Source organism: Falco naumanni, chromosome 5 (genome assembly GCF_017639655.2).
Source record: "Falco naumanni isolate bFalNau1 chromosome 5, bFalNau1.pat, whole genome shotgun sequence".
Classification (NCBI taxonomy): Eukaryota; Metazoa; Chordata; class Aves; order Falconiformes; family Falconidae; genus Falco; species Falco naumanni.
Window position 1 is genome coordinate 15,334,365 of NC_054058.1, and position 12,253 is coordinate 15,346,617.

Consider the following 12,253-nt stretch of genomic DNA (forward strand, 5'->3'; position numbering starts at 1 on the left):
ACTGCTTGAGCAGAGGGCTTGGACCAGATGACCTCCAGACATCCCTTCCAACTGCAATCCTTGAATTTTTTCAAAATTTAATCAATAATGGAACACTTTCATTATTGCTATTAATTCCTAATTAAGGGGGAGTTCAGGGGAAGTAAGTGCTTGTTCAAACAGATACACTTTCATGCAATTACATGCTTTGTGGATTTTGCGATGAAATTTGAGCATGTAGATTTGTTGCAACAGTTACAGAGGGTTTTGCAAACCTAGGGCTAGAGACAGAATTTCTTTGCTGATGATAGCATCCTCAGATTTGCAACACAGGTTTTTCCCAGACAGGGCAGAGTACTAAACTGAAGAGAACAGGTATGTAATTAGTTTTCTCAATATCTGTGTTCCTTTAGAAGTAGCATTCTTCTCACATTTTCAGTTCCTAACTGAATTAATCTACAAAAGGATTTTCTTTTTTGTTAAAGTAATGATGACAGGTATGTGTGTGCGCACATGCCAGTGTGTGTGTATATATATAAAAATGTAAACTGTGCAGAGTGGGTTTCCTTCACTCTGAGAGCAGTACAAACCTTGTTTTCTCTTGTTTAGTACTCTGTTTTTGTTCTAGGCTCCCTCTATACACACAAATAAAGAAGTAATCTCCACTGTCACAACCCTTAAAATGTGACTAGACCTACAGAAAGAGAGTGAGAGATTCTTGAAAACAATATATTTTACAAAATTGAGAAACAGAAGTGTTAGGAACAGGCTTTTTTAAGCAACATCGAATGAAATGAGGATTAGATGAATAAAGTGCACAGATGCAATTATAGATCAACAGGATCTGTGTGCAGAGAGTTACAATACTGTTAAGGTAAATCCATGCAAGTATCCATAACCTCTTGTACTGGTAAACTGATACAAAAATCATATACCAAGTTACAAAGGTTAATACTGTATAAAGTGAATATCCTTTATTAATTGGTGTAACCTTATGAAGTACAGCTACCCACAACATTGCTGTGCCTCTGTTCTTTAATCAGAGTAAGAACTTTTCACTGCTAAGAGTATTCGGACTCTTGACATCTACATTTCCTTATGTAGATAAGAAAAGTAAGTTTCCCTTGAAGTGTAAGGCCTTTGGGGGGGTCTGTACAGGACATGTAATCTTAAATGATGTTGTAAGGCCTACCATAAGACAAACTATACATCAGTTAAAATGTCGGCAGTATGTGGAATCTCCTATTGTCTCTTAACAAGATTTTTCAAATCAGCCAGGAAGTCACGTGTGGCTGCTTACGAACACGCTGGCAGGGATTTATCCCCTGCCCCTCGGCACGGCTGGCTGGCGCAGGGAAACTAAGACGATTGCACAGCTCCCAGCTCAGAGCTGTTCGCAACCAGCAGGCTTAGGGCACGGTCAGAGCTTGCATCTGCCCACGGTCTTACCATGTAGGTGTAACGCCAGTGTGCCTCTCACCACACAACAATCGGTGTCAAGTCAGCATTCAAAGAGTATGTGTGGAGAGCATTTCTTTTTTTCTTTTTTTTTTTTTTTCCCCCCAGGAAAAGCGGTGGTGAAAAAATGTTCTCAGAGACATAATAAACACTTTACCTAAGAATTTAATAAAAAAAAATGTGAAAACTCCCAGGAATAGCTGTATTTCTATTAATTCTATCTGTTTGCAAATTCAGAGTTGTTCAGATCTGTTGTAGTGTTTTGTAATTACTATTTCTGGCAGAATAATCTGTATCAAAGGGTGACCTTTACAGTAGATAAGATATTTCGTGTCAAGAACAGTGACTGTAAATCAAGTGATATCAAACTTTTATTGCAGTTTTTACATAGACTTTTTGTTTTTCTGAAGTCATCCCAGGAGAATCAAACATTAACATTGTTGGGTGTTTATAGATATACATATATTTAGAACAGCGGTATGATAACATTTCCCTAAATATTTTTGTGCTTCTTGGCATGGAGGGCATTTCTTCTCTTCCCTTAAAAGAAATAATAGTAATCGGAAACATAGTAACAATAAATGTCAAGATACAACAAGATGCTAAATATTGTAATCTTTTAGTACTAGATGTTATGATGCTGAAAGTTCTGAATTTTTAAGGTTTTTCAGAAATCAAACAATTGTTTAAGCTTAACTAGTGAAAAATTATAATTCATAACTTACAGATAACACAAGTGACTCACAAAGCCAATATTGTTCTTTGTTTTACAGTGTTGTCTGCACATTTTCGGGTCTGCGAGCCATATACAGACTACAAAGGTCGCTACCACTTTGGTTTTCACTGCCCCCGTCTTTCTGACAATAAATCTTACATCTTTTGCTGTCACCATAACAACACAGTGTTTAAATACTGCTGCAATGAGACAGAATTTCAGACTGTTATGCAGATGAACTTAACAGGCAATGCAGATGGATATATGCATAAGTAAGTAAATGAGTTTTAAAGTACTCTTCACCAAACTGTGCCTGCTCTAATAACATATTCTGAGGTGTACTTAATGATGGAAGCAATTAGAATAATTGCACATACAGGAAAACATTACTAAATGTTTTTTGCTGTTAGAACTCCTAAAAGAAAGGATATTTTAGCTTTGCTTTCTTTGCTTTGACATGGGCTATAAACATTGCTAGAAGAGAATTTATGTAAAAGTTGCATATAAATGTATCAAATATAAAGTTACATATAAAAATTACAAAAGTCCTCTCCCCTGACCCCAATCTGATCCAAACTATGTTTAAATGTGTATCAGTAAAAATAAACCCCAAAGCTATTCATAGGGGAGGGAGGGAGTTGACATTTTCCGTATCAACCCAAATGCACTATTTTGAATCTTTGATGTTTTGAATATAAATCTCTTGTAATCACTAACCTTGGGGATAGAATGTATTTCCTTATACCAACATTGTGTGGTCTCCTTGCATGTTACCTGGGGCCTGCCCTCTAAGGTAAAGGTCTGTAACTATTTTCCTGAAGAGTCAGTAAGTAGCAAGTAGATCTTTTTTTACTGATGTTTATAACAAATTCTTGTCATCTGACTTCTGTTCGGTATCTGATATTTTGGCCACACTAATCTGCTGCGATTTCTTTTGGTGCAGAGGGCAACTTTCAGCTGATGCAAATCCCCCAAGGTCAAATTCTGATCTAGCTGCCATTTTATTTTGGTATCCAGCCCTTCCAGGGCAAGGAAGGGACAGATTGAGGACAAAAGTAATTCCATTCTATAGATTTTTGTTTACATCAGGGATTTTAGTATTTTCTTCTGCAGTGCAAACTTTAGTCAATGTGTCATCATTCATTCCTACAGAAGCAGGTGCAAGGCTGCTAGGAGGCTATGGTGCTGGAATACTGATGTCTGCTCTTTTAACTTATGGTGTGCAGCTGCAGCCAGCAGCAGCCAGCTCATGGAGTCAGCAAACTGTCGTCTTCCTTAACAGCCTCTTCTCATACAGCTCTGCCTGGAGAAGTTGGAATCTGGCATAGATGCAGAGGTTGCATACTCTAACTTTACAGGTGTTAAAGTGACAATCACCTACTATAAAAGAAGACTGCGTACTTGTAGTGTAATAGAAAGATAAAAATAGAATCTACCCATATAAGATACCTTTAAATCAATGGGGGTCTATACCGTCTTGTTACTGTATGCGCGGCTATGTACTTGAGGTGAAATTTCCTTGCCTTGGCCTTGTAGTGCATCTAGGAACATCATGAGAACATATCACACAGAATGCTAGGGAGACACTTCAAGTCTAACAGGCCCATTATAAACCATCCATTTTCTCCACCTTTTGTGCAGCCTGGACAGTCTAGAAGCTGGTAGCACCCTCACCTGGGACTGCCCAACGCTGCCAAGGTATATGCCTTGAGGCAACCTGGTGGAGTTTATACCGCTGTATGCCACAGTGCCCCTATGCAATGCATACTCTATGTACACTCCATGGTAAAAGTAGGATCTGCTCCCCCTTTGTTTACTGGGATGGCCATGCTACCATGGCAACAATCGGATGCCAGACTTGAAGAGAGATCTTTACAAGACTCAGTACTGAAGGGCTGTGCATGCAGTTGCAGACAATGCCAAAAACTGCTTCACATTCTAGAGTGATGAAAAGAGAGTCTCAAGAATGGACTAGTGTGGCTATTGCCCCCACACTTTCCCAGTTCTTTGTCTTGCAGACAGCAAATTTGCTTTATTTCTTCCTTGCTTTTCTGTAAACCCTGCACTGTAAACACTGCTGAGCAACCAAGTCTGCCTAACAGGAAGCTTCATCACAGAGTTTGGGATGTTACTGGCCAATTGTAGTTCAGCCAAGTAGAAAACCAGTATTTCAGGCTTTTTCCAATATCTTAGTAGCTCCTCTGTGTAATCATGGGCAGAGCTTACTAAGGGAAGGCCCTTCTGTTTTTCACCAACAGCCTGAAATGGACAGGTAACTCAGCCACTTTCCAAAGCAGACATGCACGGAACAGGTACAGTCTGATTGCACAGTATGCCCTTAGATGTAGAACATTCCTCTGCCTCCTGCATTCTCTGTTTTCATGCCCACTCACATCTCGACATGTGCACAGACATGCACACACACCCACAGAAATATAGAGCTGTTCGTATTATAGAGCTGTTGTGTGTGAGCAGTTCCTCAATGGGAAAAAGGTAATTTGGTATTCTTATGAACTACAGTATTTAATGAAAATACATACAGCATAGTGTAAGTATTACATTAGTTTTCATTTAGTAATCTTTAAAAGAAAAAAGTCACCTCATTCAGCTGTGAAGGAGAAAGAGCTCTCTGTAGTCTTTGTTAGTAAGAGTCATGGTTGAGAACCATCTGCAGACTATTTACCATGTATGTCTTCAGTACAGAATTTTCTGTGGACATTAGCTATGTGGGGTTTTGTGTGTTGGGTTTTTTTGTTTGTTTGTTTGTTTGTTTTTCTTTTTTAAATCCTTTGCAGTGGTATGTGAAATCATGCTAAATAAAATAAAAAGCTCCTGGAGGTGTAGCTTAGAGAAGTGCAATAGTGAAACTGGTATTGCCTTTTTGTAACTTCCGGAAACATCACTTCTGGTAAATCAGTTAGGGCCAGGAAAACAGACATTTCTATGTAAAGCTCCACCAATGCAGTAAGACAGAGGGAGAGAGATCTCCTCACCCTGAACTCAACTTCCTGATAATTATAGAATGCTGTGGAGGAGCAGAAAGAAATAAAGCCTAGATGCATACAATAAAAAAAAAAAAAAAATTATAAAAAGCATCTTACTTAATACACTCTGACTTTATTTACCATATATGATAATTAACTTTCTTTAGATTCTAATACAGCCTGGGTTCACTTTACAGTAACGAAGTCAGCTCTTTGTTTAGATCTAATTTCACACACCACTGAAAAAAATTCTGATGAAACCTATCATACTGTGACTGGGGAGATTCATATGGGATATGGGAATAGCAACGAACTGAAAAAAAGGATTATAGTTTTCAGGGAAGAGTGATTCAATATTATTTTTTGGTTTATTTCAATGTTATTATTTGGTTTATTTTTCCCCTTAGCCATTCTTGCGATCATCAAAACAAATTCCTTGTTTTATAATACAGTTGAGGGAAAAAATTAATGAAGTGACTTGAGACTTCTTTGTCATGGCATAGCTAAAAACACCCATTTGTCCTCTACAGTAACACAATGTAACTATAGCCAGGTTTGTTTACCTTTTTCCATTATGATAACAAAGTATTTTTGTGGTTTTATAAGTGCAGAATACTGGGCTACTCTATCTTTGTGCTCATGCAGATTAATCAGTCCATAATATTTTTGAATGTGAACAATTCATTTAGTATTAAATATAGAAATACCAATGATGTCTAACAGACAAGAAAAGTTCTGTCATCCAAAGTATTTTTCCATAAAGCTTTGTCTAATAAGTTGTTTAACTATTCTTAAAAATAGTATTCATTTGAATCTAGTATTCATACTTTCTTAGAAATAGAAAATACATTTTCTATTATACATGTTGTGGTGGATTATCAGCAGTATACTATGCTAGGGGTCCTTAATCTGATACTGGAACAGTTTATGGCAGTCTGTAATGCATCCATGGTTTTCCTTCTCTCTTAGTCCAGTTTCTCAGGGTTGAATGGCTTTTGCATGACACACTACAATATCGCACCAAAAGCAACATGAAGATAGAATAACACTACCTTTTTCCATGTACCACGTCCCCTGCAGAGCTGGCATTTGCTTAAATATCTCCCAGAAAGTAATCTTTATAAGGAACAAAATAATAATAATATAAATCAATTCCCCTACCAACTACTGCAAAAAGATGTAATTTAGCTAGGAAGACCTCTCGTAGGTACTACAGCAACAGATTCTACAGGATTGGGTGAAGAACTTGAGATAATAGTGAAAACAAAAAAGGGGAGGGAAAAATCACATTCAAAGTGTACATGCAAAAAACTGCACAGATTTCCTCAGTGTTAGAAGTACCAAGGCATTTGCTAGGATGTAAGCTTGCATTTCCTTGGGGCAACACTTAAAAAGTGTTACTACTGCAAGTAACAGCCCCGTTTAAAGGAAAATAGGGATAGAAACAGTTTCCGTGGCCATCTGCCCACATTTAAAGTCTGCAGCTGTAGAATTCTGCTCACAATTGTTTTGATTTGTTGGGTTTTTTAAGCCTGAATTCCCAAATGAGTTATTTTCTGTTCATGTGCTGCACATAAAACCCAACAAACTCTTCTAAAAAAAAATATAGCCTGGTGCTAACATGCTTGTCATCTGTCTCAAAAAGTTAATGAATTAGGTGGAAGGTATCACATGGGTAAGAATAATAATAAAAGAAGTTGTATTTTCATTTGTGTGTAGGGATGTTAGAGAAATCTAAGCAGGATTCTGTAGATGGAATAGGATAAGATGGATGGTAAAAGTATTTTTTGTTCTCAGAGAGCCCAATCCAAGACTCCCATGAAGTCAGAGCAAATAATTCCAGTTATACAAACGGGCTCTGTATCAAGGCTATACCATACCATCATATTTCCATAAAAGACCAAATATCTTAAAATAATGAGCTACTCAGCTTTTCGATATGTCCATGAATTACCCTGTTTCACAGACAAGCTAAAAGGAAATTGTCTTATAACTGTTACTCCAGATTTGGCTTCTGTCTCTGTCTGCCAGCAGCAGCAGGGGACTGGGCAACGTAGCTTTAGAAGCTATTTTCAGTGTTATATTGCTAAACCTGGTGCTGAACCTAAACAGAAACCTCCAAAATGACTGATCGGGAGAGGCAGGAGCACTAGCAGGGCAGGGCAAGCTTTCCAGCTGGGGAAGGGGAGAGGAAATACAACCATACCAAAACAACTTCTTGTATTTGATTGTCCCTGTGAAGGAGCAAAGCTCCGTAATGTGAATCTCAGTAAATTTGGAACCTGTTCACACTTTATTTTTAATCGAAATGAAACTTCTACACAAAAGGGAAGGAACATCAGATTGCAAGGTGAGACTTTTTACAATAAAATAATTCAGTTCAATAAAATGAGAGCAAGTCCTAGGAGTTTTTTGATTCCCAGTTGTTTTCTGTGTCACTGGCCTTACTGTTATTCAGCGTAAGCAAGATTAAGATACCTGCTTAATTTTTAGGCAAGCTTTAATTTTTACTATAATTAGTAGATATCAGCAAAATTAATATTTTCTACCGTCTTAATAGTTTAAGAAAACATCAAAGTATGGCATTTCCTTCTGTGTACAAAACATACTACTTGGTAATTTTGAATGTGATTTTTCACAAGGCCCTTTTGATAGTGCTATTGTCCTACTGTCTGTTAATTAAAAAAAAGCAGCCTTTAATTTTTGTACTTATGAGAAACATGCTATTTAGAAGGTGCAGATGGAGAACTTGCATATGGCACGATTAATAAATTGTTGCTTTAAACCGTAACACTCAAAATAGCTCTAATTTTTGCTAACTGAAATTTTGATGGGTGAAACTAAATACCTAAAATACAAACAAATTCTTTTGAGTTAAATATAAGAAATGTTCCTGCCTCTCATATTGTTGCCAAAACAAAAATAACGTTTTCTAATATTTCCATTTTTAGTGTGGGTCAAATACAACTCACCTATTTGTGAAATACAACTCATATTTGTAAAATTGATCCTATAAGCATAAGTAATGAAGAAGAACAGGATTTGTTACAGTGGATTTCTTCCTGACTTCTCCAGCCTGAACTTCATTTTATTTATATTAGCAGGAAATAGAAGAGTTTATCCCAATAGGAATAAATCCACTGAAAGTCGAGTAGCACTGCTGAGAAGCCTGGATTAACCAGATCCTGTTACACTTTCAAGTGCCTGGACTGCAAAGATTTTAGTGCATTGCAAAGGTCTACCCACTGTTGCGTGAAGTTAGGCATGCATGTGTAAGTCTTTAGTGGAGGTGAAGACTCTTGAGTTAAGGGTTTTCAGAAGCACACTGTATTCTGTCTGCTTCCGATCCTCCTGGAAATTTACTGATTGATTATTATTTTTTATTTTTTTTTAATCTTAGACTTGCATAATCCTAAAGTTACACAGGAAGGGACCCATTCACAGCTCTGACCTTCTTCCTGTTGCTTACAGTTATTTGCTGTGGAACTTCATTTAATCTAAGCATGTTACGTCTGCATAGTGGAAAAGCCATTCCTTGGAGAGGAGAATCAGTCTCACTAAGTACTGACGGGCAGCAACACAGAAATTAAAATTCTGATTTCTTACCAGATTTCTTGTTTCAAATCCTGATTTTAAAGTATAAAATGAAAGAGTCATACCAAAGTTTAAATGGAAGCACAAGTTCAAAGCAGAGACTTGAAATGTTTTAGATCCAAAAAGGCTTGGGACATGTTTTTTTGAAATGGCAAAATAGTTTTCTGGCTCACATCTATAATATGTCTTCTCAGCCTTTTTTCTTCTCACAGCACTTCTGTTTTGTTCAATGTTCTGGTAAAATACAGTTCCCTCAAAGTTTCTCTGAAAGAGACCATAGTTGAGTGTGTGTTCAATTTTATCCATATAAGTTCAGGTTCATGTGGGGGTGGGTTGCCCACCTATTTGATATAATTTTTCTCCAAGAAAGTCTTCCTAATGACGTTTTTTACTAGTATCCCCTCTGCTTCCTGTTGTTTTTATAGTCCCTGGTGTGCATACTTCCACATTAGCTCATAGGTCTAGATTAGCTTTCTTCATTGTATACCTTAACAATCTTATTCTTAACTCTTTCTTTTCCTCTCTGTTCTGGCCTCATCCTACCTACTTGTGCAGTTTCCAATCCAAACTACATTCACACCTGGCAATCATTTTTATTTTAATAATACTGCATCCCCAGTAGAGCTTTAGCATTTCTTCCCCTTTTTGATCTCCAAATTCTTGACCCCTTATACCTTTTCCTCTTTTCCCCCTCACCTTTCTTTTAATATCTTTAGTCACCTGTCATGGTTTTACAGCTCTTTGCACCATCAGCAGCTGATAATTTTTTTGGCCTTTACGTATATATACATGTTACAACTACACCAACATATACATACAAATGTAGTATATATTTTCCTTCCTGTGGAATGCATTGATCTTGTCAATGTTTTTCCCTTCTAAATTTATTACCAGTGAACTAAGGAATCTTTAGCAGTTGCTTTTGAAAGCCTGTACTTCTAGTAGTATCTTCTGTATCCAGCAGTAATTAATTCTTAAATTCAGAGCAAATTCAAGCACATTAAACACCTTTTAAGACAAGTGGTTTATAATGCATGTCAGCAGTGAATGTTTTCAATGGCATAATAATAATATAGTTTCAACAGAAGCAAAAATCTGTGTTTCAATAGACACTCCTCAGTCTCAATTATTACAGCGTATTTTCATATGGTTAACGGTCACTCTCATAAATGCCCTGTCACTTTCCATAGGGTGGCTGTCTGGGAGTAAGAATTTGCAGAATAAGACGCACAACCCATCAACCATGTGCGTATCGGTGGTCTCACTTAAAACATTGAAGCTAACTGGACACCAGATTTCTGTGCTGATACAAATACACAGATGAGAGAGAGAGAAATTAAAATGCGTGTAAGACACGGGGCCTTAATTTTTAAAACCTCCCATGTCATGTATATAGCAGTATTTAAACTGAAATAATAAATAATTTTTAGGGATACATGCTTTAGAACAAGATTTTTGGTTTATCCCTCTATATATTATATTTATATAATTAATGAAACAAACAGCTTTGATAAACTAATGTGATAACCATTACTGATATAGAAGATAACTTTTGGGTTCCCTTTTTATCTTTCACAGCAACTACAGTGCACTGTTAGGAGTGTGGATCTATGGCTTTTTTGTGGTGATCTTGCTGATACTGGACCTTTTATATTACTCTTCAATGAACTATGATATTTGCAAATTTTACCTGGCACGGTGGGGAATCCAGGGAAAGTGGATGACACAGGGACAGAGCCGCTGGATTAACCCTGCTCAGGATCCAAGCCAAGTCCAGGCACAGCCTCAGCCAGAGACACAGCCTCAAACTCAGCCACAGCCTCAAACATCACAGACAGTACATACTTTAAAAGGAGATGCTTTAAGTCCATCCCTGATGTCTTTTCAGGGTACATCTGCCTGGTAAGTAAGTTAAGTCATATTGTGATATATTTTTTGACTCTTGTTTTGTAGTGCAAAAAATCGCCTGTATTTGGAAGTGGCTGCAAATTCAGGCAGAACAGCACCATTTTGAGCACATAATTTTTTATATCATGAACTGTCTTACAGAATTACTGCTTAGGGGTGATTTCTCACTCTGGTATATACTAAGTCGTGTTTTAATACTGCGCTCAGAAACAGGTGTTGCCATTTTTCAGTTCTAAATAGTTTTGCTACTCTGTTGTACAAGTAAACTACAAATCTTTTTTGACATCAACCATTATAAAATTAATTTTAATCTGGTGTAAAAGACTAATTACTATGTGTATCTATCTGTTGGTATGGGTTTAAAAGACTGTATAAACGACAACACTGAAATAACTTCAGTGCGAGATGTCAGAAATCCATACTATTTATGGCATGAGACACAGAAACAGGATAAAAACCAGGTTAGTTTTTTTATATGTATAGCCAAAAAAGCATAGCTTGATCTCATTTGACAGAGTGATGCAAGTAGGGTACTGTAAAGTTAAATGCTACAAAACCAAAAGAAAGCCCCCCAGTAAACCCAGACCAAATGGGAGACAGATATTTCAGGAGCAGGCAGAACACACAAGCAAAGGATGAGAACTGAATAAAACGATGCTCTGAATAAGGTGTCAAGAAAGGCAGGGACTTTTTTTCTCAGCAAGAAAACATAAAGATTCGGAAAGTGGGACGAGAAGGGACAGGGTCACCATTGTGTTTTGGGAGTGTTCTAGAAGGCTGAGTGTTGAGTTCTGGCAAAATAAAGTGATCCAATAATGAGTAGGGTGAAAAAGGTGACACCAGTTCCTGAAGCTGTAGAGCATATAAAGCCACAACATTGACCTTGGTCTGAAGTTTTGGGTAGCATTGTGTCTCAGGTGGGATGATGGTGGCAGTAGTCCTTTTATTTCATAACTTGCCCTTTAATTTTAAGTGTGAATCCAGAGCAAATATGGTTGAAGATTTTTCATAATAGAAAAGGTAGCGATAGTGTTACCCAAGGACATAGGGATCAGGGAAAGAGGACATTGGTACTAGATGTATCTGCTGCAGGTCAGACATAAGGACCATTCTAGCAGGCCTTGCCCAAGCAGAAGAGTCAAGCAGTGCTGCTTAAGATAAGAGACTTGTTTGTGCTTTAGTTGTAAGCACTTTTCTTTCCACTTCTTCTTCATCTTCTCTTTTTTTGTTTCTTCTAATCCCTTTATCATTGTTGCACATTGATTTCCCAATCTTGTCAGAATTTCCATACAGGTTAAGACCAACAATTGTAGTACAACAGTTATATTCTAGTTTAGTACATGCATGTATATATAAAAAAAACGTAATGACGACTACATGGAAAAAAAAAAAACAACCATGAAAAAAGTAAGAGCCTGGTTAAACCACTTGGAAACTCTCCATACTATTACAAATTAAATGAAACTATTCAAAAATTCTTGAAGGATTCTTCGTCATTTTCCATTACTGACTTTGTTGTTCTGTTTCTTTGCTTTTATTGAAGCATTAAACGGGGAATGTATGTTAGGATCAGGTGAGCCATATCCCAAATGCTCCTTTTTCTGTGTTTGCAGGA

General features: G+C 37.1%; 1 protein-coding gene across 5 annotated transcripts in view; it reads left to right on the forward strand.

Annotated features, from left to right (window-relative positions):
• The window catches only part of SHISAL1 (shisa like 1), an 86,383-nt gene that overhangs the window by 46,751 nt on the left and 27,379 nt on the right, over positions 1 to 12,253 (forward strand). For 3 of the 5 annotated variants that reach the window (XR_005828165.1, XM_040596332.1, XM_040596331.1), the window contains exons 3-5: positions 2,211 to 2,424; positions 10,309 to 10,632; positions 12,182 to 12,211. Coding sequence is in view for 3 of the 5 variants with exons in the window: in XM_040596332.1 (XP_040452266.1) it covers positions 2,211 to 2,424; positions 10,309 to 10,632; positions 12,182 to 12,211 (568 nt within the window). In the remaining 2 variants the exon portion in view is untranslated. The remainder of the gene's footprint in view (positions 1 to 2,210; positions 2,425 to 10,308; positions 10,633 to 12,181; positions 12,212 to 12,253) is intronic. The other 2 variants (XR_005828166.1, XM_040596333.1) reach the window with 1 other exon arrangement.